The sequence below is a fragment of the Mytilus galloprovincialis genome, chromosome 5, assembly GCF_965363235.1.
Source record: "Mytilus galloprovincialis chromosome 5, xbMytGall1.hap1.1, whole genome shotgun sequence".
NCBI lineage: Eukaryota > Metazoa > Mollusca > Bivalvia > Mytilida > Mytilidae > Mytilus > Mytilus galloprovincialis.
The window spans coordinates 55,228,437-55,255,220 of record NC_134842.1 but is presented as its reverse complement, the minus strand read 5'-3'; the positions used below and the strand labels follow the sequence as shown (position 1 = coordinate 55,255,220).

The 26,784-nt window shown below is 32.4% G+C and overlaps 1 protein-coding gene across 1 annotated transcript; it reads right to left on the bottom strand.

Moving 5' to 3' along the window:
- Positions 1-3,414: 3,414 nt before the first annotated feature.
- On the bottom strand, positions 3,415-25,968 carry LOC143076063 (matrilin-1-like). Its single transcript, XM_076251694.1, has 10 exons — positions 25,880-25,968; positions 20,641-20,656; positions 17,256-17,288; positions 14,448-14,900; positions 12,214-12,351; positions 10,990-11,028; positions 8,337-8,786; positions 7,431-7,565; positions 5,481-5,546; positions 3,415-3,520 (listed from the first exon to the last, which is right to left on the bottom strand). The coding sequence occupies exons 1-9, from the start codon at positions 25,928-25,930 to the stop codon at positions 5,503-5,505; spliced, it is 1,359 nt and encodes a 452-aa protein (XP_076107809.1). The 5' UTR covers positions 25,931-25,968; the 3' UTR covers positions 3,415-3,520; positions 5,481-5,502.
- Between the last annotated feature and the right edge of the window lie 816 nt (positions 25,969-26,784).

Genomic DNA, 26,784 nt, shown 5'->3' with positions numbered 1-26,784 from the left:
TGCATTTTGATACATACAAACATTTTTTAATGATTTGGGAGGTGTATGTTGTTTTTATAATAAAAAAATTCACCAAAAGGAAAAGTCTATTTTTTTAAGTCAATGGTGTAACCAAAAGACAAATTGGTATGGTAAGAGTTATCTTTCGCAAGATTTCAGCATTTACAATAGTTTCTCCCTTAGCAATGTTACCTGTAAGCATGTTATGCAAAAGAAAACAAACATTTATGTTGAAAACTTAGTGAAAAAATCTTAAAAGTAAGTAAAAGCTATATCGTAAATGAAAATAGTGTCCATGGTGTACCCTTACAAAAATAATTTTTCTGAAAAATTTCCTGAACTTTTAATTATGAAATATATTGATTGTAGAAACATGCACCAGGAACAACATATAAAATAGGGGAATGGAGCACTTATTTTGTAACTTAATCATAAAATACACCTATAAATCATTGGTGATATTGTCACTGGTGAGACCACTTTGATAAAATAACACTATTGACCAGTTTAGTAACACCACTGCATATATTATGACAATCAGCATTTTTTTGTGTTTCTTTCATGTTTAACAAACGAAACATATTATTTATGAAAAACAATACTTATTTAACAATGTTTTAACAATATCATGTATTACATATACAAAGTTTTCAAAAACTGGTGTATGCTGGTAACACCAATGACACTATTTAGTAACACTATTGACATATTTAGTTATTGATGTTTTTAGATTTTTTAGCCTAAGAATTTTTTTTCCTCTTCTTTTGCTCGGTGTTCTTTGTTTTGTGTTCAGTACTTAATAAAAGTAAAATTTGAAATTTGTTGTCAATGGTGATACTTTTGTGTCATTGGAGTTACTAAAGGGTCAGTGGTTTTCCTATATAAAAATGCAATAATTTTTATTTTTTATTAACAAAATTAATGAAAGAGTTTTTAGGTCGTATACGGAGGATAGGCATTATCTCATCATTCAGTCTTCAACATTTTACATATATTCAGTTTAAGGGAATTTTTTAATATAAAAAACGGAAATAATTAGGACAGCTAACTTTTATACAACAATTTATTCTGAAATTTATGTTTAAATAGAATGCATGGCTATATGAATATTGTCAATAAGTAGTAATTTAAACCTTAACAACAAATTGGAACAGTTGTTTGATATTTAACAGTAATATTTAGTACCTAAATGCATGTTTTAAAAAATTGGTAACACCATTGACACGATTCTATCAAAGGATGACCTAAAATTGTTAAAATTGAAGGAACTCTTCATTTTCCCCATTGCATATTCCTGAATATAGTTGCTACCATGCTATAGAATAGAGGGACACATTTAAATGTTTTATACAACGTCTATGCTATATAGGCAACTATATTATTTATCTTGTGTCATAGATCAAACTTATTTGTTCAGGGTATGTTTACTTGTTTTTGTTAAAATGTCTCTTTGTCCATTTCAATTGATATTTTAAAGTGTGTCTTTGTATGCTGTAATGTTACACTACTCGCTCATGTTATAGTTGACGTCTGTTAAAACGTTTAATCCAGCTGCATTTGTATGCACCCGTCCTAAGTACATGAAGTAAGAAGCCTGTTGTTCAGTGGTTATCTTTTGTTGAAGTGTTTTTTATGTGTTTATGGTTTCTCGTCCTTTATATAAATTTGTTTTCCTGTTTGAGTTGTTTTACACTAGTCATGTTTGGCACTTTTATAGCTTTCTGTTCGTCGTGAGTCAAGGCTCTGTGTTGAAGCCGTACTTTGACCTATAATTGTTAACTTTTTATACATTTTGAAAGTTGTCTCTTATTTTCTTTGGTTACATCTTCTGACATCAGACTCGGATTTCTCTTGAACTGAATTTTAATGTGCGTATTGTTATGCGTTTACTTTACTACATTGGTTAGAGGTATAGGGGGAGGGTTGAGATCTCACAAACATGTTTAACCCCGCCGCATTTTTGCGCCTGTCCCAAGTCAGGAGCCTCTGGCCTTTGTTAGTCTTGTATTATTTTAATTTTAGTTTCTTGTGTACAATTTGGAAATTAGTATGGCGTTCATTATCACTGGACTAGTATATATTTGTTTAGGGGCCAGCTGAAGGACGCCTCCGGGTGCGGGAATTTCTCGCTACATTGAAGACCTGTTGGTGACCCTCTGCTGTTGTTTTTTATTTGGGCGGGTTGTTGTCTCTTTGACACATTCCCCATTTCCATTCTCAATTTTATCATTGGCACTCATACCACTTCTCCTTATTTATATTGACATTCCACGTGCAATGATATCGACCCAGGGTTAGTAAATGAAAATATCCCTTTTTTAATAAATGCTATTGTAGCTTTTTTCTGGATCTTCATTTATGAAGAACGCTCAAACCCAAACATTCTGAAAAGCCATGGATTATAAGAACTAACGATGTGAAGGTGTATATGATCAACAGGGTCCTACAAAAAACAGCCAAATTTCATTTTTTTGAAGTCCCACTTGTTTTCATGTTAAATGTTTTATACACTCCTGGCTTTCAATATGTTTTGGTTTGAACTTTCCTAGGACTCGTGACGTAAATTGTAGAGGACGCACAAATTGATAAAATGTTTAATGTAATAGGACTGGGTCGATACCACAGCTTGTGGACAGTTTGTTCCCGATGGTATTTTTTTTACTATCACTGGGTCGATACCACTGCTTGTGTACTGTTAGTTCCCGGTGGTATTATCATCCTCTGTCGATAAATCATTCGCAGTTTTGATTAGTGGAAACGATTATGGTTAAAGTTAAAACACACTAAAAATTTCAAAATTTTTGTTGTTGAAAAAAATGTATTAAATTGCAGAATTTGTTCTATATAAAAAAAAAATACCTTATGAAATATTAATTATGAATCACTCTGGTTCTCATTGTACTGTAATGTTAATATTCTATTGTTGTGTCCTGGTGTACTGTCGTAAATTCATGGGAGGTGTCCGTTATTATTCTGTTGTTTACATGTTGTAATCTACTATATTATTATTTATTTATGTATTTCTCTGTCGGAGTGTCCTGGGTGTTTTTGTGTTTATTGGTACTGTATTCCTGTCACGTAATGTTGTCATTTTAGCGGTATTTTTAACATTGTCATATTAGCGAGAGGTTTGGTTAGCCATAAAACCAGGTTCAACCCACTATTTGTTCTTAAAATGTCCTGTACCAAGTCAGGAATATGGCAGTTGTTATCAAATGGTCCGTTTCTATGTATGTTTGCGTTTGTTTTTGTTGCAGTTCACTGTTGTTCTGTTGTTTCCTCTTATAGTTGATGTGTTTCCCTCGGTTTTGGTTTTTGACCCGGATTTGTTTTCGCTTAATAGATTTATGAGTATTGAACAGCGGTATACTAATGTTGCCTTTTATTAATTCAAAAATGAAATAAAAATATCTATAAAGGAAAATGTTTCCATCATCTTTAATGATTATTAATACAAAAGAGTATAATTATATATATACAAAGGCTTCATCTCCATTGAACAGTTCAGTTTTCATCAGATCTGAAAAAAGCAAAACAAATATTAAGTTTATTTAGATTATTAACTAAATATCAATATTGTAAATGTCTATAACATTTAAGTAAATGTGTAGAATATCATGCAATGATAGGCACTTTATGACATAATGCGTGTGGGTTTGTACATATGTGCATGTGTTGTAAATGACATGTATTACACAAATTTACATTCATATGTTGAATGATGAAGTAAATATTTGGTTTGTTTACTTTTGAAAAACTGATATTCACCGAGGCCAACGGCCGAGGTGATTATCAATTTTCAAAAGTCACTTAAACCACGTATTTACCGAAACAAACGGCAATAATTCTATATTATTGTTAAATTTAATATAGCTCTGTGAACATTCTAGAATGTATAACTATAGAGACAAAGCTGTTTAATTGATTAAATTTTGAATTTAAGTTTAAAACAAGTGTGTTACAACAATCTAAATATACCTTGAGACAATAAAATCCAACAACACAACATAACAATAATATATGAAATCATAATTGTTTACGTGTTGTTCCTTTCAATTGAAAAATATATCTTAGTTACAAGAATAATTGGATGCCAGTGAAAGAGAGACGAAAGATAAATACAAAGGGACATTCAGACTCATAAGTCGAAAATAAACTGACAACGCCATGGCATAAAAAGAAAAAGACAAACAGACAAACAACAGTATACAAAACATATCATATATATATAGAAAACTAAAGACTGAGCAACACGAACCCCACCAAAAACCGGGGGATCTCAGGTACCCCAGTAGGTTAGGCAAATCATCTACATAGGGCACCCGTCGTGTTTCTCATGCAAGAACAAATTCGGTAAAACGTTTCATTCGGGGAAAAGAGGACAGGATTGTGCACGCGGTTACGACAATTCGAAAATCCGTCGTCATATCTGTGAAATGTAACATAAAGTACTCAGCATCGTTGCGAACTTGTAGGAAAGTTCAAGGAAACAGTTGTCATGAATTTCTAGAAATTTGCGAATAAATCGGTTGAGATTACTATAGATCTATAATAATTATATTATTTTTGTTGTCCGTTTTGTTTTTGTTTGGTGTTTTTTTGTTTTTTTTTTAATTCTTGTTTTATTTCATAGTTATATGCATTTATTTTTAAGTTTTTATTTTAAATTTCATGTATTCAACTATTTGGAAATTTTTTAAGGTACATTGGATCGTCCGTAATCTTTGCAAATGGCTACGATATTACTGTTATATTCACTGAAAAATACATCGGATTAGAACTGTTTCAAATGGCAAATCCGTAATTTATTTTTAAAGTTGGAGAGCGTTATCGCAAACAAATTATCAACGTATCAAGCAGAACCATATCGAATGGCACATTGAACGTTTATTTTTTTAGAAACATTGAAGAGAAATCATGTCATTTCCTCCTTTGTAGATTCCATAGTATTAAAGCATACTTTAAGCACAATTCCTATGTACGACTGCAGGTGGACTGTTAGTACCCGTGTGTATCAGCTCAGTATTCAGGGCTTCGGTACTGACATGATTTATAACTTACTTTATATAAAATGCTTAGTTAATAAATTTAGAAATCATTAAAAAATAAGGTTCAAACTCCCTCAGGCTAACTTGACCTTAGATGAATTTTGCTATTCATTTTTGGTACCGTTTGGTCATAAAGCTCGTCATGTGTGAAGGGTTTATACACCTGCGCTGATATGCATGAAACTACTTAAGTTCAGATTTGTTCCGAACGGACGGATTTTTCTACATGTCCTGCGATAAATTAGTAATACGATTGGATAATTAACTTAAGTGGTTTTATGCATATCAGCCCAGTTTCCAATGTTTGGGATCTACGCGTTCCTGTTGTAGCTTTTTCCATAGAAGCTTTTCGAACCCACGAGTTCTATAAAATGTTATTTTTTTGTCTTATGCATGTCACATGTTACAAATTGATTTTAAAATATACCATACCTATAGTTAATGCTTGAAATTCCTAGCTATAGATTCGGGGTTTCTTCGATATCGCTTGGATAGCAGCTGAAACAAAACAAAATATTATTTAAGAATTGAATGCTTCTTTTTATAATTTTATTGGGGTGTAAAGCGCTGACAGAAGCATGTTTTGTATGCAGCGCGGAAGCGCTTCATATCACAAATTTGTGGACGATCGACGCTTTTACAACTCTATGAAATTATAAAAAGAAGCCTTCAATTCTTATAATTACATTTTATGCTACAACAATGAAATTAAGAGTTATTCAAGAGCTTCGTTTGTTTTTCGATGCATTGTTTCAACATTGTCAGAGATAGCACGTGCAGTCCTAGCTGTTGTTTTTTATACGATAATAAATAAATTTGGTGTATTTACTGTCTTAATTCTGATTGGTTAAAATTATTAGTTTCATTTTCCATGCTGTCAATTTTTATGGCGACACGCCCACTCTAACGTTGTGTATTCATACGCCAACATGTGTGTACGTTGTTATTGTTAATATAAATAATATAAAAAATTCTTTGAGCCTTATTTTTGATGAAAATTTATTTATAATGAATGGCAATAATTTATTTTGATTTTATTGAACCATAAAACTAATTTTTGACTCTTCACATGTTACATAATCCGCTTCGCGGATTATTCAATGTGAGGAGTAAAAAAATTAGTTTTATGGTTCAATAAATTCAAAATAAATAATAGCCATTCATTAAATAAAATCTGATGTGGGAGTGCCTGGAGTTTGTTGTCAGCCAATCAAAATTAAGGATTCTAATGAAACATATTTAACATGTACAGTAATTAAGAATTGATCAGTCAGGATTCTACTTCGTCAAAATTATCTCCCCATTACGTCCAAAAATGATAGAATCTGAAACGAGATGATATATCAAATACTTTTGCTATGTACGTTTTAAAGACAAAATATACACCTCAAACACGCCCTAACATAAAAAGGTGCACTCGATTTTCTCTTTTCGATACAATTGTTACCCATTTTTTGGAATTTTTCTTGAGTCACATAATGGAAGGGCAGACACGAAAATTACTGAACTAATAGATTGAAATGTTCTCCGTTCGTGGTAATTTTTTTTTTAAATCGGAGGTTATGCCTTTTCTACATCCAACTTGATAAGTACCCATGTCGTCGACTTGATATCTAATTGTTCTGCATTACTATGTAATAGATAAATTGATAACTTATGCAAATGGTGTTTTTAAAATAAAACACTTAGTAATTGAGAAGAAAATTGTCGTTTTATTTGATTCTATTAATATTTAAAATTTTTGTTACTATAGTAAACATTACAGTAAGCATTTATCGCCTTCTCTAACAAAGAGCTTCGATTCTTTTGTTTTATTTCAACTGGGTTTCCGCCTGAGATATATTATACTTAATAATTACATTAGATGTATGTTTCATTATAATACGTTGTTCTGATTGGCTACACTGCAATCTCGCGTTATTCGGCTTAATCAACTTCATTACACAATAAAATTTATCATTCATGATGACACGAGGTCCCACAATAAAGTGCACAGGTAAATTAAATAAAAACGTTATCAAAAAAGTGTTTTCATGATCCTAGCTAAAAAATGTAATTATAATATTTTGATATGCTCTGTCACTGTTTATATATTTTACACGGTTTTCACCAATTAACATATTAACAAAAAGTATAACAAAAATGGCGAACTCCCAGGCAAATTCTAAAAGGGATAGTCCATAAAAATTGACAAAAAAACAAACGCTATCAATCAACGGTACAAGTGAAAACCAACTGCCATATTCCTGCCTTGTTACAGACATTTTCCGACGAAAATGATGGATTGAATCTTGTTTTATATCTAGCTAAACCTTCCACTTGTATGACAGTTGTTCATAGTTCCGTTATATTGACAAACTCGTCGTATGTGTACAATAGTACCTGTGCAAGTTTTCTTTGCTAATCCGGCTTCAATAAATGATAAAGAATCATAGTTTTCTACCACGAACGCATGTGTGGTGTCTGGATCAGATGCCAATAAGTTTATCTCATCTTGTTTCCTCCATTGACCAACACCTACAACAATATACACATGTGCAACTTTATATTATACTTGTAACAAACAATGGACAATACTATCATGCACATTAGAAGCAAACAAAGATGTACAAATATCATATGTTTTTAAAATGCTACACAAAAACATTGGAGAATCCTGGAGGCGGCGGTTCCGGGGGTTGGAATCCCCCTTCTCGATTTGATTTTTTTTAATTTTAAAAATGGCATGATCCGCGCTTGAAAAATAAGCTATGATTATGCTCTTCGTACGTATTTGTTTATCTTTTATTCATATGTTTAGGTGCTGTAATGGGGATAATAAACTTAATTCCTGTAAGAACGCATGTGCAAAATTAATTCTTTGGTATCTGTCCTTTTTAATCTAAAGAAAATATGTTGCAAAAAGAATGATCAAATTTCGAGAAAAAAAAAAAACCGTGTCGTATAAGATTGTAGGATATAGATGTTTTTGTCACTGTTCAAGAAAACGATTATGTACAGTTTAATGTCAAAATTTGTAACCAGCGTTTATTATTTTAGAGTGCACATATTTGGAATGTATCTTCTATCGGCATTGTAAACTTTCTATATATAATTTTCAGGGAGTAGATAATTGAATACGAGGTACCATTTCTATTTAATTTTTTGTGTAGCAATAGTTACAAACAATTTTGGATGGTCCAGAAACACCACGTGTCGTGGCCACGAAAATCAGTATAATGTTTTTTTTTTACCTTATTGTATAGGTATACAAAGACATTAAGTTTACAATGGGATAACTATACATACCAATGGCAAATATAATTATTCCTTGTTGTTTTGCTTCTTTTGCAAGTCTGTGTGTAGCATCAATATCTGTTGGTTCACCATCCGTAATGATAATTGCAATTTTAGGAACTTTTCCACCACGCCCGCCATTTTGTTTTAAGAATCCTTTTTGTATCAGCATTTGTAGTGCTTTGCCTGTATATGTTAGCTGCATACTATCTGCGGTGTCTAAATATTGGACCTTAGAAATTGCCTTCATTACTTCATCTTGATCTCTGTAACTGTTGAGCTTAAATTCAAATATGGGATCATTTCCAAAATTTATGAAACCAACTTGTATGTCAATAGGACTGACAGTAAATCTCTTCACTACGGCTTTCGCAAACTGTTTCAATTTATTAAACGATATATCTCCTAGGCTTCTTGAGCTATCTGCTACAAAAATGACGTCTGCCATTGCTCCATCACATGCTATAAAACATAGAAATAACAAGATGTGGTATGAGTGCCAATGAGAAACTCTCCATCCAAAAGTCATAATGTGTAAAAAGTATACAATTATAGGTCAAAGTACGGCCTTCAACACGGAGCCTAGGTTCACACAGAACAGCAAGCTACAAAGGGCCCCACAATGACTAGTTTAAATCAATTCAAACAGGAAAGCCAACGGTCTAATCTATATAAAAAACGAGAAACGAGAAACACTTATAAACCACATCAACAAACGACGACCACTGAACAACAGGTTCCTGACTTAGGACAGGTACAAACAAATGCAGCGGGTTTAAACGTTTTAACAGGCGCCAACCTTCACCCTAACATGAAATAGTAGTGTAACATTACAACATAGAAAGACACACTATAAAATATCAATTGAAATGTATATCACATAAAGATATTCGTGCTACAATAAACGACATGTTCGTTATCAAGGTCACGATGTCCATGCAGTATATTATAACTGTGGTAATAAAGGTAAATAAAAATAAGGAAATACCACAGGGAATGAAAAAAATATGAACGACAGTCTTTCATTATTTAAGATAAACTTCTCAAACGATGTATAAATTTGAAGAATGTACATATAACGGACTTGTTATAATCTTATGACATCTGTCTAAAAATTAATATGGAAACCTTAAAGGATACTTTAAGCACCAAACAATGTGCTATAACTCCGATCCAAAATTTGATGTACAATTTTCACATTATGATGAACATTAACATACAATTATTAGTAAATAAACACATCATAGATAACAGGATTGAAATTTTATATTTACGCCAGACGCGCGTTTTGTCTACAAAAGACTCGTCAGCGACGCTCGAATCAAAAATGTTTAAAAAGGCCAAATAAGGTATGAAGTTGAAGAGCATTGAGGACCAAAAATTTCTAAAAGTTTTGCTAAATACAGCTAAGGTGATCTATCACACACTTTATACCAGTAAGCAGTTTCAAAAAATATTTGTTATTGAAAAGCTAAAAGGGAAGTTAGAAACAAACCCGACTTAAAGCGACTCTGTACGGAATCACACAAGAAGCAAACATTAAAATATTAAATTCTACGTTGAAAAGGAGTAGGCAGTAAGGGCCATATTTGGCCCAAATATTAATTCAAATTTAAAAGTTACCATTCATCATCTTAAATTTGCCCTCACAACTTTAAAAAAACGCTGTTTTAAACATATAAAAGGGTCACATTTTATCAGTTACCATCGAAACGAACCTTGAAAAAAATTGTATATTTTGAAAAATTTCTTGATTTTCCTTCTATAATACTAAAATAACGAGGTCCAATTTATCAGCCGTCATCGGGTAAAAACGACAAATCAAAGAATTCAACTTTATATATAGCTAATATAGGACAATGGTGTAGATTAAAAATGACACCACTCCAGACCCTTTTGTTTTCCACATAATTAATATTGCCAATAATTAACAAGTTCCGGGTCGAATCCGATACCGATACCAATAGTATATTCACCTGTTACCTATTACCTTATCTGTACGTTCCGCATCTGACAGGCGCACCACCAAACGGTGTATTTGATTTTGCTATATATACGGGTCATAATCACAGGGTTGACACTACTAATATCGCGGGTGCGTTCTAGTGTTTTATAAAATTATCTTTAAGTATATTTAGGATTGGAAAAGTATGCGCACACCGAACAAATAAAAAATGGATAAGTAATAAATCACTGTTAATTGATATTTAAAAAATGTGTATAGTCTTAAACAGGGCCTAATGCCCGTATAGTATAATAGTTGTTATGAACAAGGATGGACATAACTTTACCATGAGAACTGACATTTTTCATACACATTAATTTTTGTCTTTTCATCCAGAAAACCAATTCATTAGTGTAGTTCTGAATGTTCATTCTATTTCGTTACTGTATTGTTTATGAGTCTGTTCATTTGAATGCTGTAAATGTAAGGAAATCCTACAAAGATTTCCTCCGGGATATTGTAACAATTTTGAATTATAAAAGAGCGATTTATTACTAATCTACAAACCGTTCCTGGCATACATATTAAATATAAAAAAGAAGATGTGGTATGATTGCCATTGATCTAGAAACTGGAAACCCATTGTATGCATTAGAAACAATATAATACATGGTTTGTGCGCGCGTGTGTGTGTGTATGAATACAATCATGAAATCTCACGTTCTTCTTTTTCGCATGGATCCGGTTTTTCTTCATCGTCTGAAATTACAAATTTTATAAATTAATATAAATAGTAATTAACTTATAAATTAACACAAATGCATCTAAAAATCATATCAATCAAGAACAGAAATTATACCTGACCAATTAATCGGAAACACAACACTTATATATAAAAAATTTGATTTTGTTGGATAACCTTTAAATGATTGATTATACTAACTTATGGGTTGGAAAAATTTCGATTAGATAAAAACAACATTGTAGCTCTTTTTACTGTATTAAAACAATATTGTGTTCCCTGGTTGCACACACATTATGATATAGAGTACAGTTGTTTTTGCTTACGGAGAAAGGCGACAAAATAGAATATGCATTCAACATGCATGTTCAATAATATAGGGTTATTGCATGAATATTGGGGAATATTGTCCCGAGTAGAATTTTATTTTGCACGAGCTTGCGAGTACAATATATATTCTACGAGGGACGATATTCCCCAATATTCATGCAATAACCCTTTTATTGTATAGCAATATAATATTTGAAACTAAAAATTGGTTTAAACTAAGATTTTGTCGTTGATGACGTCATGAATTTTGAAGATTTATTGCACTAGTGCAATATTAGAATTTATTGCACGCTAACTTTTGGTTACTTTCTGTGGGAAATATTATATAATATTTATTGCTATACAATAATATTCCTTATTAGCATTTTACAAACAATGAGATAAAACAAATAACAAGAACTCATTAAAGTCTGTGATCTAAGAGTTAAATTAAATTGTTTTTCACTTGCAAATTTTTATAAGATCTGGATGGGGTTTACAGAATAGAGAATAATAGCTTTAAAAAAATGAACAAAGAAATTAAAAATGAGCAAAAAAGTCAACGAATAGAGAATAATGGGGTGCAAACGTATAATAGTTAACTGTGAAAAATAAAAGAATTAGGTAATACAATATTGGTTACAGAAATGAGCAATGTACAGACAACAAATAATAAATATCATAAACCAGTAATTATGGAAACATTTGATAGTAGAATAATTTACCTAATTATTAAGCGCTATTTTTAAAGATCAGTAACATTTTAAAGAATACTGAAATTAAGGACTGCCTATCGTGACCCTCATAATGCATGGGGTCGTTCTGATATGGATAGCTAATCTTTATAAATTGAAAACTTAAAAACGTATTCTGATAAAACAAATGGTGTTTACTTTGTTCTCTATCGCACACTTTATCTACCAATTCCTTTCCGATTGATCTAAGACCGCCATAATCTTCCAACTCAAATACCCGTTCCGGATCGCCAGCAATTTTTCTCAAGTTATCAGGTCTACGATCTGGACCAACACCTTTAAGAGATAAAGAATACATCATAATTACTGAAAAGTTAACTACTAGTATGTATATGATGTATATCTTATTTAAACAAATGCTAACTATCTCATTCGGACGAGACAGTGGGTTAAAAGCATGTATCCGGACTTCTTTGAACTGAGATTTACTGTGTGTATTACTGTGTGTTTGTTTATTCCGAATTGGCTAGAGGTATAGGCGGAGGGTTGAGATCTCACAAAACCCCGCCGATTGTTTGCTCCTGTCACGAGTCAGAAACTTGTACCCTTTGTTACACTGTAAAAATGGTGTTTAGATCCTAAACACAATTCTCAACACATCTTTTGTGCACTTTTTTTTTACACGTTTTGGAATAAACGGGTATCAGTACAATGTGTTTATGATTATGTAAAGGAACGTGTTTAGCTTAGAAATAAGTGTTTTATTCCTAAACACTTTCATTCTTAACATATTTAAAAGTGTTTAAATTCAAGACATGTTTACATTTAATGTGCTTACTGAGAAATGTATTTAGAAATTAAACCCAATTCTAAACTGACGTTTAGAACTTAACATGTAATTTCTTCGAACGATTTTAACAGCGTAGTCTTGTGTTTTTTTTTTTGTTTTTTTTTACATAATTTCGGTTCATTTATATGTTTCGGAGTTAAGTGTGACGTCCATTTCGCAGAACTAGTATATATATTGTTTAGGAGCGGGATTTTCTCACTGCTTTGAAGACCCATAGGTGACCTTGGGCTGTTTTCTGCTCTTTGGTCGGGTTGTTGTCTCTTTGACACTTTCCCCATTTTCATCTTCAATTATATTGTAAAAGATGTGAGATTATTTTTTTTCTTCTTCTATACATTTTTGCTACATGAATTGCTACTGTAAATGTCCAAAATTTTTACTTTACTTGCAGATCAGAGAAAGAGTAGATTATAGAACCAATCAAATAGTAGTATTAATCATGTGACACTTTATAGTTGGAAATTGTACCTATTATAGTGTTGTTCATATAAAAAGGATAATTCTAACGACTTCAACCAATAAATATTACACATGTACAGCCAATATATAAAAAGATAAAAACAGATTGGCGAAGTTTTGCAGACTGGTTTCTTCCTTTTTTAAAATTTATTTTTACTCAATTTTAGCATGAATAATTTTGTATTTTATTGTAAAAGTCAGTCTAATTAGCCTTACAAACTGCAGTGACTCATGCGTAGAGAGACAATTGTTTTGCATTTAGTTTAGAAGCAAACTCATTTCATATATTTTCCAGGGATATTTTCCCGTAAAAAATGAGTGTAAGATAGCACTTTAAATTGATGAAATATGATTAACTGGATTGCCATATTGTGGGGGGGGGGGGGGACACGCTAACGTGCGGTAAACAAAAGATCCCATCTGCTGTGTTTTTATATAGAAATAATTTTAAACTGTCAAAACGCAGTAAAAAACGGTTAAACAATAACAAAAACAAGGAATGTGAATTTTTTCAAACGATCCCTTTCCTATTGTATGTAATTAATTTGCTATATTATGAAAACAAATACATGAAACGAATTACTGGTCTCGTAGTCTTGGGTTTGATTCCGTGGAAAAAAATAAGCATGCGTAAAGTAGATGAAAGCAAATGATCAATCCGGAAGAAAACAATTCCCCAACCCTTCCCCTACAATATCAAATGTTCATCCCCTAAAGAGTAAAAACTGGTCATCCAGAATTAAGAATATTGTGTCCGAGAAGGGCGACAGGACGACCTTGTTAACTAGCACGTTAAAAATCCAACTCAGCTTGTCGGTCTAGTTCAATACTCATGAAAGATCATCACCAAAATTTAAGATGATTCTAGATTTCTTTTCTTACAATTTGAGACCAAAATAATGCCAATGCTAGATATATAAGGTAAAAGTCAGCCGTTTTTTTTTAAATCAAATATCTCGAAAAGGTTCCATAACCTATCAGTATTTTTAGCTTACTAGTATTTAATTCCTTAACTAATGCTATTCTGATTGACAGTACTCATCTTTAAATTCCAGATTTTTTAAATTTCACACATGACTTCATCCTTAAGCACAATCCTTACTCATCTAACATAATAAAATACCTATAGCAAATACAATAAAATTCTTTTTTCTTAGTTCCAGGAGAGCACTGGCAAAGTCATCCCTATCGTTTGGGTCTCCGTCGGTTATGATCACGGCTATTTGTGGAACGTCAGCACGGCTACCATGTGACGCGGATAGTCCTTCGTCCATTAAAAGTCTTAAAGCTTTACCAATATTAGTATTGCCACCTTTCCATCGATATTTCACAAGATTCTTCCTATCATATAAAATTTCGGCAATTTCTTTCTTTGTTTTAAAGTCATCTAGTTTGAACAATAGTTCCGTATTGGTTGCAAATGTCATCATTCCGGTCCGCACCTGGTCTTTACCCAGATCAAACGCTGTAATGACCTCACCCACAAAATCTAATTCTTTTATGACATTAGAACTTATATCCAAACTACTGGATGTATCAACAACAAAGAAAACATCCGCTATTTTCTTGAGGCATCCTTAAAAAAAGAAAATATGTTTGATATTACAAATGTATATATGATGTCGAACAATATTAGTGTTAAACAGGTAGGGGATTATCCTTTTATTGTCAATTTTTAAATTCAACAGTACGTTTTCTTTTTTGACAGGTAATATGTACTTGTGTCGATTTTTCTTATGAACGTATGACAATATTGACATTGGAAAATTTAATTATCATGTTAACTTGTTGCTGTTTGTTAAAATTGTACTGGTAATGATGTGATCTGAATCCAGATCCTGCGCTTTGTTGGTCTGTCCGTCAGGTTGTCTACTATCGAATAATCCTGCTTTCTGGAGGCCTGCCAGTCAGGATGTCTACTATCGAATAATCCTGCCTTCTGTAGGTCTGCCCGTCAGGATGTCTACTGTCGAATCATCCTGCTTTCTGTAGGTCTGCCCGTCAGGATGTCTACTATCGAATAATCCTGCCTTCTGTAGGTCTGCCCGTCAGGATGTCTACTGTCGAATCATCCTGATTTCTGTAGGTCTGCCCGTCAGATTGCCTACTATCGAATCATTCTGCTTTCTGTAGGTCTGCCCGTCAGATTGCCTACTATCGAATAATCCTGCTTTCTGTAGGTCTGCCCGTCAGGTTGTCTACTATCGAATAATCCTGCTTTCTGTAGGTCTACCCGTCAGGATGTCTACTGCCGAATAATCCTGCTTGCTGTAGGTCTGCCCGTCAGGATGTCTACTATCGAAAAATCCTGCTTTCTGGAGGTCTGCCCGTCAGGGTGTCTACTATCGAATAATCCTGCTTGCTGTAGGTCTGCCCGTCAGGTTGTCTACTATCGAATAATCCTGCTTTCTGTAGGTCTGTCCGTCAGGATGTCTACTATCGAATAGTCCTGCTTTCTGTAGGTCTGCCCATCAGGTTGTCTACTATCGAATAATCTGCTTTCTGTAGGTCTGCCCGTCAGGAAGTCTACTATCAATAATCCTTCTTTCTGGAGGTCTACCCGTCAGGATGTCTACGTCGGATAATCCTGCTTTCTGGAGGTCTGCCCGTCAGAATGTCTACTCTCGGATAATCCTGCTTTCTTTAGGTCTGTTCGTCAGGATGTCTTCTGTCGGATAATCTTGCTTTCTGTAGGTCTGTCCGTCAGGATGTCTACTGTATGATGATATTGATTTTTGTAGGTCTGTCCGTTAGGATGTCTACTGTCGGATAATCTTGCTTTCTGGGATAATCCTGCTTTCTGTAGGTCTGCTCGTTAGGATGTCTACTGTCGGGTAGTTCGCCGTTTCAGAATCTAACGTATTCTGAGTAATATTTTCAAAAGTACACCAAAGCCAAAGCGTCGTGATTGGTTAAAGACGTCCTAAATAATTGAAATTCAACCAATGACGTGACAGTCTTTTCATTTTGGGGTACGAACAATAAAATTACCCATAGTCCAGTAGATTCTGAAACGGCATATTGAAAATTAATAAGTAAAAACAATGAACTTTTAAATTAGGTTCTTAATCTGAAAATTTCCAACCTGTATATCTGAAAATTTCCGACCAGTATATCTGTGTAGGTAGATCTTTTGTAGTACAAAACAAACAATACATCAGTGTAGTATGTCATTTTACTACACACTGATCATGGTTTCTATGTGTACTAGTATGTGCCTTTCTGTAGTGCATGTTTCTGACTACCCTGACATATCAATCTAATGTGTCATTTTACTATACACTGGTCGTGATTTCTATTTGTATGTGCCTTTCTGTAGTGCTTGTTTCTGCTTATATTGACATGTTGGTGTAATGTGTCATTTTACTATATACTAGTAATGATCATAGTTTCTATTTGTAAGTGTTATTTTTAGTGCTTGTTTCTGCTTACCCTGATATATCAGCGTAATGTGTCATTTTACTATACACTGATCATAGTTTCTAATTGTATGTGCCTTTCTGTAGTGCTTGTTTCTGCCTACCCTGACACGTCAGTATAATATGTCATTTTACTACACACTGAATATAGTTTCAATTTGTATGTATCTTTCTGAAGTGCGTGTTTCTGCTTACCTTGACACGTCAGTATACTGTGTCATTTTACTACACACTGAATATAGTTTCAATTTGTATGTGTCTTTCTGAAGTGCGTGTTTCTGCTTACCTTGACACGTCAGTATAATGTGTCATTTTACTATACACTGATTGTGATTTCTATTTGTTTGTGCCTTTCGGTAGTGCATGTTTCTGCTTACTCTGACATATAAGTGTAGTGTGTCATTTTACTATACACTGATCATGGTTTCTATTTGTGTGTGTCTTTCTGGAATGCTTGTTTCTGACTTCCCTGACATATCTTGCTGTAACGTAGTATAATGGTTGTGACTTACTTCGATAGACTGGAGGTTCCGGAGGTGCTGGAGCTTAAATATATAGATATTTTATGTAAAAAAGTTTCTTATGTTTCTCACTTTAAAATAATTGCTACGTTATAATCTTAATCGTGCTAGAAAACATGAAATCGCTGGATATTTCTAGTAGATTGTGATCCTGATTTCTTATATAATAAGGGAGCTACCATTTGATTTTTATGGGTGGTGGGGGTGGCTAGAATAAAAAATTATGTCCTGCATTTTTTTTTAGTTGTAATCTCTGTCCTGCCTTTTTTTATTTTTCACTCTATTCGGTCCTGCCTTAAGTTTTTATTTTTCACTCTATTCGGTCCTGCCTTTTTTGTTAGTTTATTCTGACTTTTTTCACATAAATTGTCATCCTGCCTTTTTTTCAAATTTCATCCAAGTCCCCCTATAAATATCAAATGGTAGCTCCCTAAGTGGTATCTCAGAGACGAATTTTTACTAACAGACGTTTGGCATAGATATAAGATGTGGTATGAGTGCCAATGAGAGAACTCTCCACATATATGTTTTTCGAGGGTGAGTACTTATTCATGCGACCATGCTTGTCAAATAGAAAGAACTCATTTCTTTGAAGATCAGTGAAGAAGAAAGACAAAGTTTGCGTAAATATTATCTTAAAATTAATAAGAATCTTTATTGTCATATAAACAAATCAACATGTTTGTGACAAACTTAAACAAAACAAAAAACTAACATACACTAGAGAAACATATTCGACAAACCTCTTGCTTTTAGTTTACAATTTTAACTGTCAAGAGCAGAGAAATGTCGTATCACATTTTATGCAGTCGTAAAATTTTAGGTCTTCAACATTTTCTTAGTTATACAAATTTGGTATCACTGCAGCTACATTTATTGAGACAATGTATTAATTTAGTTTTAAAAATATGTCCTTCTTGTGTTTCAAGTGCAATCTTGATTAGGGTCTATGATCAATCTCCCATACCGACAGAGTTATCGTCCTTGCCGAGGAAAGGACGATAACTCTGTCTGTATGGGAGATTGGGTCTAGATGGGATTCACAGGATAAATATAACCAGGAAGATTTGGACTATTTGCGATTAGATATAAATCAAATTCAGACAATATATTTCAAGTGCTATAGTGACAATATATTAATCCGTTTATCAAACCTTTTACATTTCTTTGTGTCTAATTAATTCTATTGTTAAATATATGTTTGACGTGATGGAAATCACTCTGACCATGACAAGTTAATCCGTTGGCCACTAATCCTTTTCTATAGTAACTGTTTTTTATATATGCTTTTGTATGTCATTTTGTTGTCAGTTTAGGTCTTAGGTCTGGTACTGTCCGGACCTTGCTAATAAAGTTTAAAGTATTGGTATTCCGTCTTGAATTACTATAACACGGAAAACGCCCGGTTATATATTGGTGGAGGTACCCGCGGCACGATCTTGAGCTAGTTCCCCCAAACTAGTATATATAAATACCTTCAGAAGCAACAGTATGGAAGGATCCTGGAATTTCCAGCCTTGCAGAAATGGACATCCGTTTCCGATGAGAAAAGCCGATACCTGTTTGGACTTTCTGTGCAAATATTGCGGTAAGACATTGAATGTTTTCACCTACCATCGGTGTTATGCAGTTAACGCTTATTGTTACAAGTGCAGACACCATGGACATTTTGCCCGTATGTGCAATTTTCACGTTAAGTCATGTGAAATCCGAAAACCGAAGAAAAAGTCGAAATCCAAAATCCAAAGAGACAGCGACCGAATGAGAACGTTTATTGAGAAGAAACAAATGTCTCAATTTCCGTTTCAAGGACTTGAGGATAAGGAACTCTCCGCTTTTACGTGCTCCATACAGGATAAATCCGCGAAACAACACATTAACAAGTTGAAAGAGTCTAACCGAAACTTCATCAAAGAAATCGCTGTGCTGAAGTGTGAAAATTCTAAATTAGATACAGTAATACAAGAAAACGTGATGTTAAGGAACAGTTTGGACAATTTAAATTTGGAACGTTTAAAACGTGTTCGGTTAATCCAAACGATCGAGCGGGAGTTAGCTGAACATGCAAGTGAAACTAAAAATTTTGAAATAGAAATAGTGCGTTTGAAAGAGGAAAACCGTAATTTAACCAACGCCAGACAACGCTTAACAATGGAGTTTAAAAATACTGACATGCACTACAATCGCATCTTAAATGATATGGAAGACGAAATGCAGAGACTGAGGGAAGAGAACGTAAACAGTAGACACGAGATTCAACATCTAGATATAAAACATTCAAACCGAGGTGTGCGTTCGACCCTTGCAATTTGCTCGCGTGGCAATTCGCAGCAACATCATCGGCGTGGAGGAGGATACCCACGACGATAACAAAATTCATTCGGCCAACTCGGAGACCGAGTTTAGGTGGAGTAGTGGCGAATATAACCAGGAAGATTTGGACTATTTGCGATTAGATATAAATCAAATTCAGACAATATATTTCAAGTGCTATAGTGACAATATATTAATCCGTTTATCAAACCTTTTACATTTCTTTGTGTCTAATTAATTCTATTGTTAAATATATGTTTGACGTGATGGAAATCACTCTGACCATGACAAGTTAATCCGTTGGCCACTAATCCTTTTCTATAGTAACTGTTTTTTATATATGCTTTTGTATGTCATTTTGTTGTCAGTTTAGGTCTTAGGTCTGGTACTGTCCGGACCTTGCTAATAAAGTTTAAAGTATTGGTATTCCGTCTTTGAATCACTATAACACGGAAAACTCCCGGTTATATAAACAATATTGGGCTAAATGTGCAGAATGAATGGCAAAAATAAATAAAGAATAGAGGAATAGAGGACAAAAAAATGAAGAAAAGAGAAAATTGGAGTGCTTAAACATGCAGAATAAATGGCAAAATAAATAAAGAATAGAGAAAACAGGGGCGGATGCAGGAATTTTCGAAAGGGGGGGTGCTAACCCAGGGTAAAGGGGGGTGCAGGGGGGGTGCAAAACATATGTCCCGATACAAATGCATTGATCGGCAAAAATAAAGGGGGGGTGCGCACCCCCGGAACCCCCCCCTGGATCCGCCACTGGAAAAATATAGGTAGAAAATTAAAGAGAGAATAATAGAGTGCGAAAATATAGAGAAAAGAGAATAATAGGCAAACAATATACAATACAGATTAAAAAAAAAATCTTATAAATTAAAGAATAAAGAATTGAAAGACTTCCATCCCGCAGACCCTCATAGAGCTCCGAAACTTACAGTCAAGTGTTTTGCATTCCAAATGCGCCGTGAGCCTAATAAAAAAATTCCTATGTTTCAAAATAAAACATTATTATAATAATGATTTCTTAAAGTAAAGGTTTAAAAATACTTACGAGACCGTGCTGTAACCTGCAAAGGCAAACAGCATATATATAAAACAAAGAAATAGATTTGGTCGTCAACTTTTCTTGGATAATCTGCCAAAAGCGTAATTTATTTTTAAACTGTCGTTATCAGACAGAAACTAAGGTTTCAACTCAACCAGGCAATGTTGACCTTAGGTGGATTTGGCTATTTTTTTTATGACTTAAGGAGGTAGACCTAGGTTAAGGGAAATAACTCTTAAAATCATCAGTACGTTTGTGTCAACCATTTTCATAAATATATTCTAAGCTTCTAGGTTACATAGATTATTTTCAATCTGTTTCAGGTAAATGCTTAAAATTCATTGAGGAAACTTGACTTTTACAAACACATAACTGATTTAAAGAGTTATCTCCCTGAACCAAGGTCTACACCCTTAAGCTCTTCAAATGTTTCGGTTATTAAACATCCTTATCGTTAAAGATGAAGGTGATTCCAGAAAGGCGCTTCGAACACATGAACTTTATAAAGTATTTTATATAAATGTTTATTGGATATTAGTAATACATTCAATTCAAATATTATTGTGACTTTTATTTGGGGGAGGCCTCTTTTAGTAAAATATTTGGGTTCATATTGAATTTTTCTGATTTTGTACTGCTTTTCCTTAGTTTTCTTGCTCATATGTTGTGGTTTTTTTTGTCACTGTAATATATATCAATCAAAAATTATAATTGACTGTAAAAAAAAAGAGGTAGCATGAAATGAAATTGAAAAGATTATTAGTACCTAAACTTGGTTCTAAAGATCGTTTTAAAAAGGACCCAGTGATTTGTTATATATCATAATACTGAAAAACTATGGTAAAATGTTTTTAGAACTGAAAATAATCATTTAATTGAAAAGGGTTAAATTTGATCAATATAGTAATATGTTTTTGTGACTTATTAATAATATATAATATAGTCCTCCGCTAAATTACATTTACAAACTAGAAAAAAGTCTTTTTTAAGCCCTAGAATATCTTCTTTCTTATTTAGATTTAAAACAAAAACGGACCATTTGTTGAAAAACCCGGGCGTTTTAAATATTGCTCTCGAAAAAACAAGAGCAAAACAAAATACTGAATTGTGAGTGAACTAAAAGGAACTTGTTCGTTGTTTGTGCTCAAAACATGTAAAGCATATAGAGTGGGATGAACAGTAACGATTAAAACTATTATACTCGCGAAATAACAGTAAATCAATTTCATCGCATGTAATCTCACTCGAACAAACCCGATCTTCACTAGAAAAAAATGGCGCGATTCACTCGAAAAAAAAAACACAATTTCAGCCGGACACTATACCTACCGTGATTAAGCACGATATCAAATTTAAACAATTTGAAAACTAGCTTTGAACCTACTGCCGAACTTTAGAAATTTAGGTAACCAACAAATATGATACAAAAAAAAACAGATAAAACAATGCCTTAGTTAAAACTGAAGTACACGTCGTAGCTATCAAGATAAAAAAAAAATTACAATTTAAGTGTGGACCACTTGTGTAAACCAATCTGACATGTTTGATAAATGAAAACCCAAAACTCATTTTCTGCATTTATTTTAGTTTAATGTAAGTTTTGCGAAGTATGCAAAGACGTTTAAGGTAGCTCGGGTGTCTTCCTCCATCTTGTATTGTAAAATAGCAGAAAACAATTGGTCGAGATCTTCAATGTAATGTGCATTTTACAAAAATATAAAATATCTGTTGGTTGATTAAATTTTTTCAACTTTGCCATACGAGGGGAGATAACTCAGATAGCGTTACTTTTATAATGGAATGTGTTATGAATATTTCTATTTTGTTTTGTTACAAGAAAACGAGTCCCGTAACCATAATTTTTATTTTTATTTTCTGAAAGCCCATTATAAGAGCTGCCGTCTCATATTTTATCTTAAAGCTCTTTGGTTCAGTTGTCTTTCTATCACACAAAATTGTTTTCAATTTACACATTTTGCCTAACACGTAGCTTGTATAAAAGCGCCGTGACCCATACTTTTTATTATATATTTGAGGATCGAAGCCATGATATTAACTACATTTGGTCAAATTATAAAAAAAAAAATTATGGATTTTGAATTAGACCACGCCCCCACTTTTTTTTTTTACCTTAAGCAGAAGGGACGGATCCAGCCATATTTAAAAGGGGTTCCAGGATAAAGGGGCATGTAAAGCATAGGTTTGATGTATAATAAAATATCTTTTTGATGTAACATCAATATAATTTTCTTGTCCTAATTAAAAATATAAAAATGGTAATATCTAATGAATATTTCAATAATATCATAACAATATATTTTTTCGATTTTATTTAGAAAATATTAGTTAAAGACTGTTTCATAAACGTTTTAAGATAATATGCTTAATAGATATTTGTAAGATGTATGATAGAAATGTTTTCCAAATGTTTGTTAGTGATATTTGAGTGAAGCACATGTTTGATATGAAAAAAGAAATATTTTATAAACATTTTTACATAATATTTCTAATTGATATTTGTAAGATGTACGACAAATGTTTTTCTAATGTTTGTAAGTGATATTTGTGTGAAGCCCATGTTTGATATGAAAAAGGAAATATTTTTTATATAATTTTTTTAATCAGATTAACATGAATGTCTCCTCATTTTTGATAGAAAAGTTTTAACAATTCTAATCTAACTTGGATGAAAATTCCAATCAAGTCAAAAGAAAAATTATCTAGCGAATAACGATTGTGTTTGAAGAGCATTGAGGACTCAGTAAAAAGTCAAATGATAAATTCATACCAAATAGGACTACGATAATCTGTGCATAGAACTAGAAAATTCTTTGTATTTTGCCTAATTCAAAGTTTTTAAAACAGTGTTTATAAAAAAATATCATTGATATTTCATGCCAATAAAGAAATATAAGCCAACATTGTGCCAACAATATACCAACGTATTAGGTACTTATTTCCCCCCTTTATACCATATAATTAAAAAATTATTTTTTATATTATTCCAACGTTCTAACAAAAAAATGTGCTCTTCATTCTCTTTATCTTACATTTTCAAATCTGTGTAGTCATTTAAATATATTTACCTAAATGATTGAATAATTTTATGCACAAACAAAAAATATTTAAAACCAGCCCAAAACAACAAATACAATTTGATTATATTTTTATTTTTTTCATCGTTTTTCAAAACAACAGATCACTGACACAAGTGAATATTGTTGCTCTCCAATTGACAGTTGTGAAACTACAGAAAATAAATATTATCAGATTAATACATGGCATTTTTCATATCGCCTGTATTATCAGCCCTAGGTTCAATATCAGCCCAAGAGCCGCATGGCTCGAGGGCTGATAATGACCGAGGGCTGATAATACATGCAATATGAAAAATGACTGTTATGATCTTTTTATCATATTCTTCAACAATGGAGAAAAATAACAGATTCATATATTGATCCTTTTACGTGGTTCCCAAATAGAAGTTCAAAGAGTGAAAAGTTCACGGACGTCAGTCGGATCCCAAATTTAGTACATTCGATATGAAATCTTTCTATCAGATGCCTCAACAGAAAAAAACATTTTAATATGGACGAAACGACAAAAGAAATGATTCAAAAATATACATAATGAACACTGTTTGAAAAAGTAAACTTTTTTAACGTAACTTTCTAAATTATGTTTGAAACTTTTAAAAAACGCATTTATCTAATAATTTGATTTTTTTTTTTTTTTTTTTTTTTTTATTATTATTTTACAAAATATACTTTCCAGTATCCATATAATTGTTTCGTTAATACAATTGAGATTGTACACTACTTTGTAAGTTTTTTAGTGAAAATGTAGCATTGAGGTATATTTTCCGGAATTTGCTGAGTATCACCGGAATGCCATGCGATAACGTTACGGAAAGGCATGTGATAACACTCGAAGCATGTGATAAACTTTTCATATAAGCCCGCTAAGAACCAAGTCGAAAAATATGGAATTTACGTTGATTTAATGCTATTATCATACAGTAAAAATCATATGTTATTTAGTCTAAGTATATGATAAAATATAATATCTACCATTTATGAGTTGACTTATAAACATTCAATTCAATGCATCAACTTTTTATTTGGTTGTAGGCTGTATTTAAAAAACATTTGGTAGACATCCATAAAACATATCCAAGACATAAGAAGACATAAGAAGATGTTGTCTGGATATTTTCAGTTGACACTGAATAATATCAAAATTATGTTATTTCAATATAAAATCAACAACCGCGGCTTGAACAGTCCAGCGTTTTCTTAATATTAATCAAACTTCATTTGAACTTTGATGGATAGTTGTCTTATTGGCAATCATACCACACCTCCCTATTTTTATGTAGCAATATTTTAAACATTAGAAATCATTCAGCTTCGTTCACGAGGAGAAAATTCAAATAATGCAGGTAAATATGCATATTTTCTAATAAATTTTGTGACAAAATATCGTCTCTTACTTTTTATTTTAGTATTTTTAGAATAAAATTTTAGTTAAAAATAAAATAAGGTGCATCATCTCAAGATAAAAATTGCCACGTAAATGTAAAATTTCAATTTTTAGTGACAAACAATTTAAAAAATGGAATATTCATGAGAACTTGGTTTTTAATAAGGCATTTATAATTTTGGTAGTTTATATAAACAAAACAATTATTGAAATACCTTGAATTAAATTTAAAATTTTTTTTTTAAAGATTCTTACTTATTAAAATTTTAAATATAAACTGGAACAAAATACTAATTTTTGTAGTATCCTTCATTTGAAAAATATCACTGCCAGATGTAAAATTTAAGGATGTTCGCTTCACGTGTTTTTGACTCTTTGTCAGATATTGGAAATTCTCTAGTTTTATGCATGTGCTGCCTAGAAAAATTTTGTGCGCTAACCCCTACTTTTCTTTTAATATTCTTAAAACATAAAAATTGTTTGTTAAAAAGCTACTTTTGAAAATCTGATAAAATCCTTGTTATTTTTTCATAGTTTTTGAAAGAAAACAGGTGTCAATGTTAAATGTAGGAAAAATCAAGAGAGAATCATTTCCCGCCAAATTTTCAATGGCTAACATCTAAAAACATGGGCACTAGCCTTGCATTGTTGTTCTTGGCTTTTTGAGTTCTGTTATTGATGTACTATAAATTTATTTAATGAGCAGCAAACATCCTTAAAATGAAGCCAATGTTGTATAAAGTATTTCATGCAAGGTACTTACACGTGTAATCAGCAACAGAGAAAACAGCGATAGGAAAAGCATTGCGTTCATCTTTCCCGCACAACCAGTAGTAACAAGGGATGCCACGTGTTTATTATTTATAAGGGATTGAATATAATCACGGCCGACACTCGGCTAACCGAGAGATAGGTCGGTTAATCTATATTGAGTATGCGGCTATATCGGCGGTTGGTCTGTTAATCGGGTTGGTTATACGTCTGTTAAGAGTAAAACGCACAATTTTAATATTAAAATCTATTTAATATACAGATTTTAGGTACATTATAAGAATCAAATCAAAAAAAGAAAAGTGTCTGACAAAATGATATATATCATAGAACATTTTCCAACTGTAAAAACATTTCATAGTCTGCGCAGTTTTCAGTAAAACTGAAAGGCGTCGCGCAAGTATGTAGTATTTATGCTTATACGCATAGCAATTTTGCAATGAAAGGCGAAAAAAACAATTTTAGATATCATTTAAAGGACACAAAATCGTACTTTGGTTTTAAAATATAAATTGAAATTAGTAAATATTTCATAATTGTAATATAACGTGAGTAATACCACGTTTTATTGAACATTATGGGAATAAAGTCTGTTAATGGGTTGGACAATTGAAATTGTGTCAGTTAAGAGTTATTTAGCCACGACAATAGTTGTGCTACCTTTATATTTTCCCTTTGAAAAAGTTAAGAATGAGATGTTCTTGAGTAAAAAAAAATGACAATACGCTGCAACAGTATCCTTCTAGTAAGAACATTTTTATTTTGACTTCCTTTGCATTTTATTAAGGGGTGTGTCACTTCAATATATGGATATGGATTGATTGCTGGAATATGTATGAATCTATTATTAACGTTTTCTTCAGCCTTAATTTTTGTGTCTGTTCAAAGTAGCACGTT

What these genes read in the sequence shown, in the direction of transcription:
- LOC143076063 (XM_076251694.1), bottom strand. Translation starts at nt 25,930, where the DNA reads ATGAACGCAATGCTTTTCCTATCGCTGTTTTCTCTGTTGCTGATTACA. An exon ending in TTTTATTGTATTTGCTATAG is followed by an intron (nt 12,352 to 14,447) that starts GTATTTTATTAT and finishes TATCTCTTAAAG; the next exon opens with GTGTTGGTCCAGATCGTAGA. An exon ending in AGTGTGCGATAGAGAACAAA is followed by an intron (nt 11,029 to 12,213) that starts GTAAACACCATT and finishes TTGTAATTTCAG; the next exon opens with ACGATGAAGAAAAACCGGAT.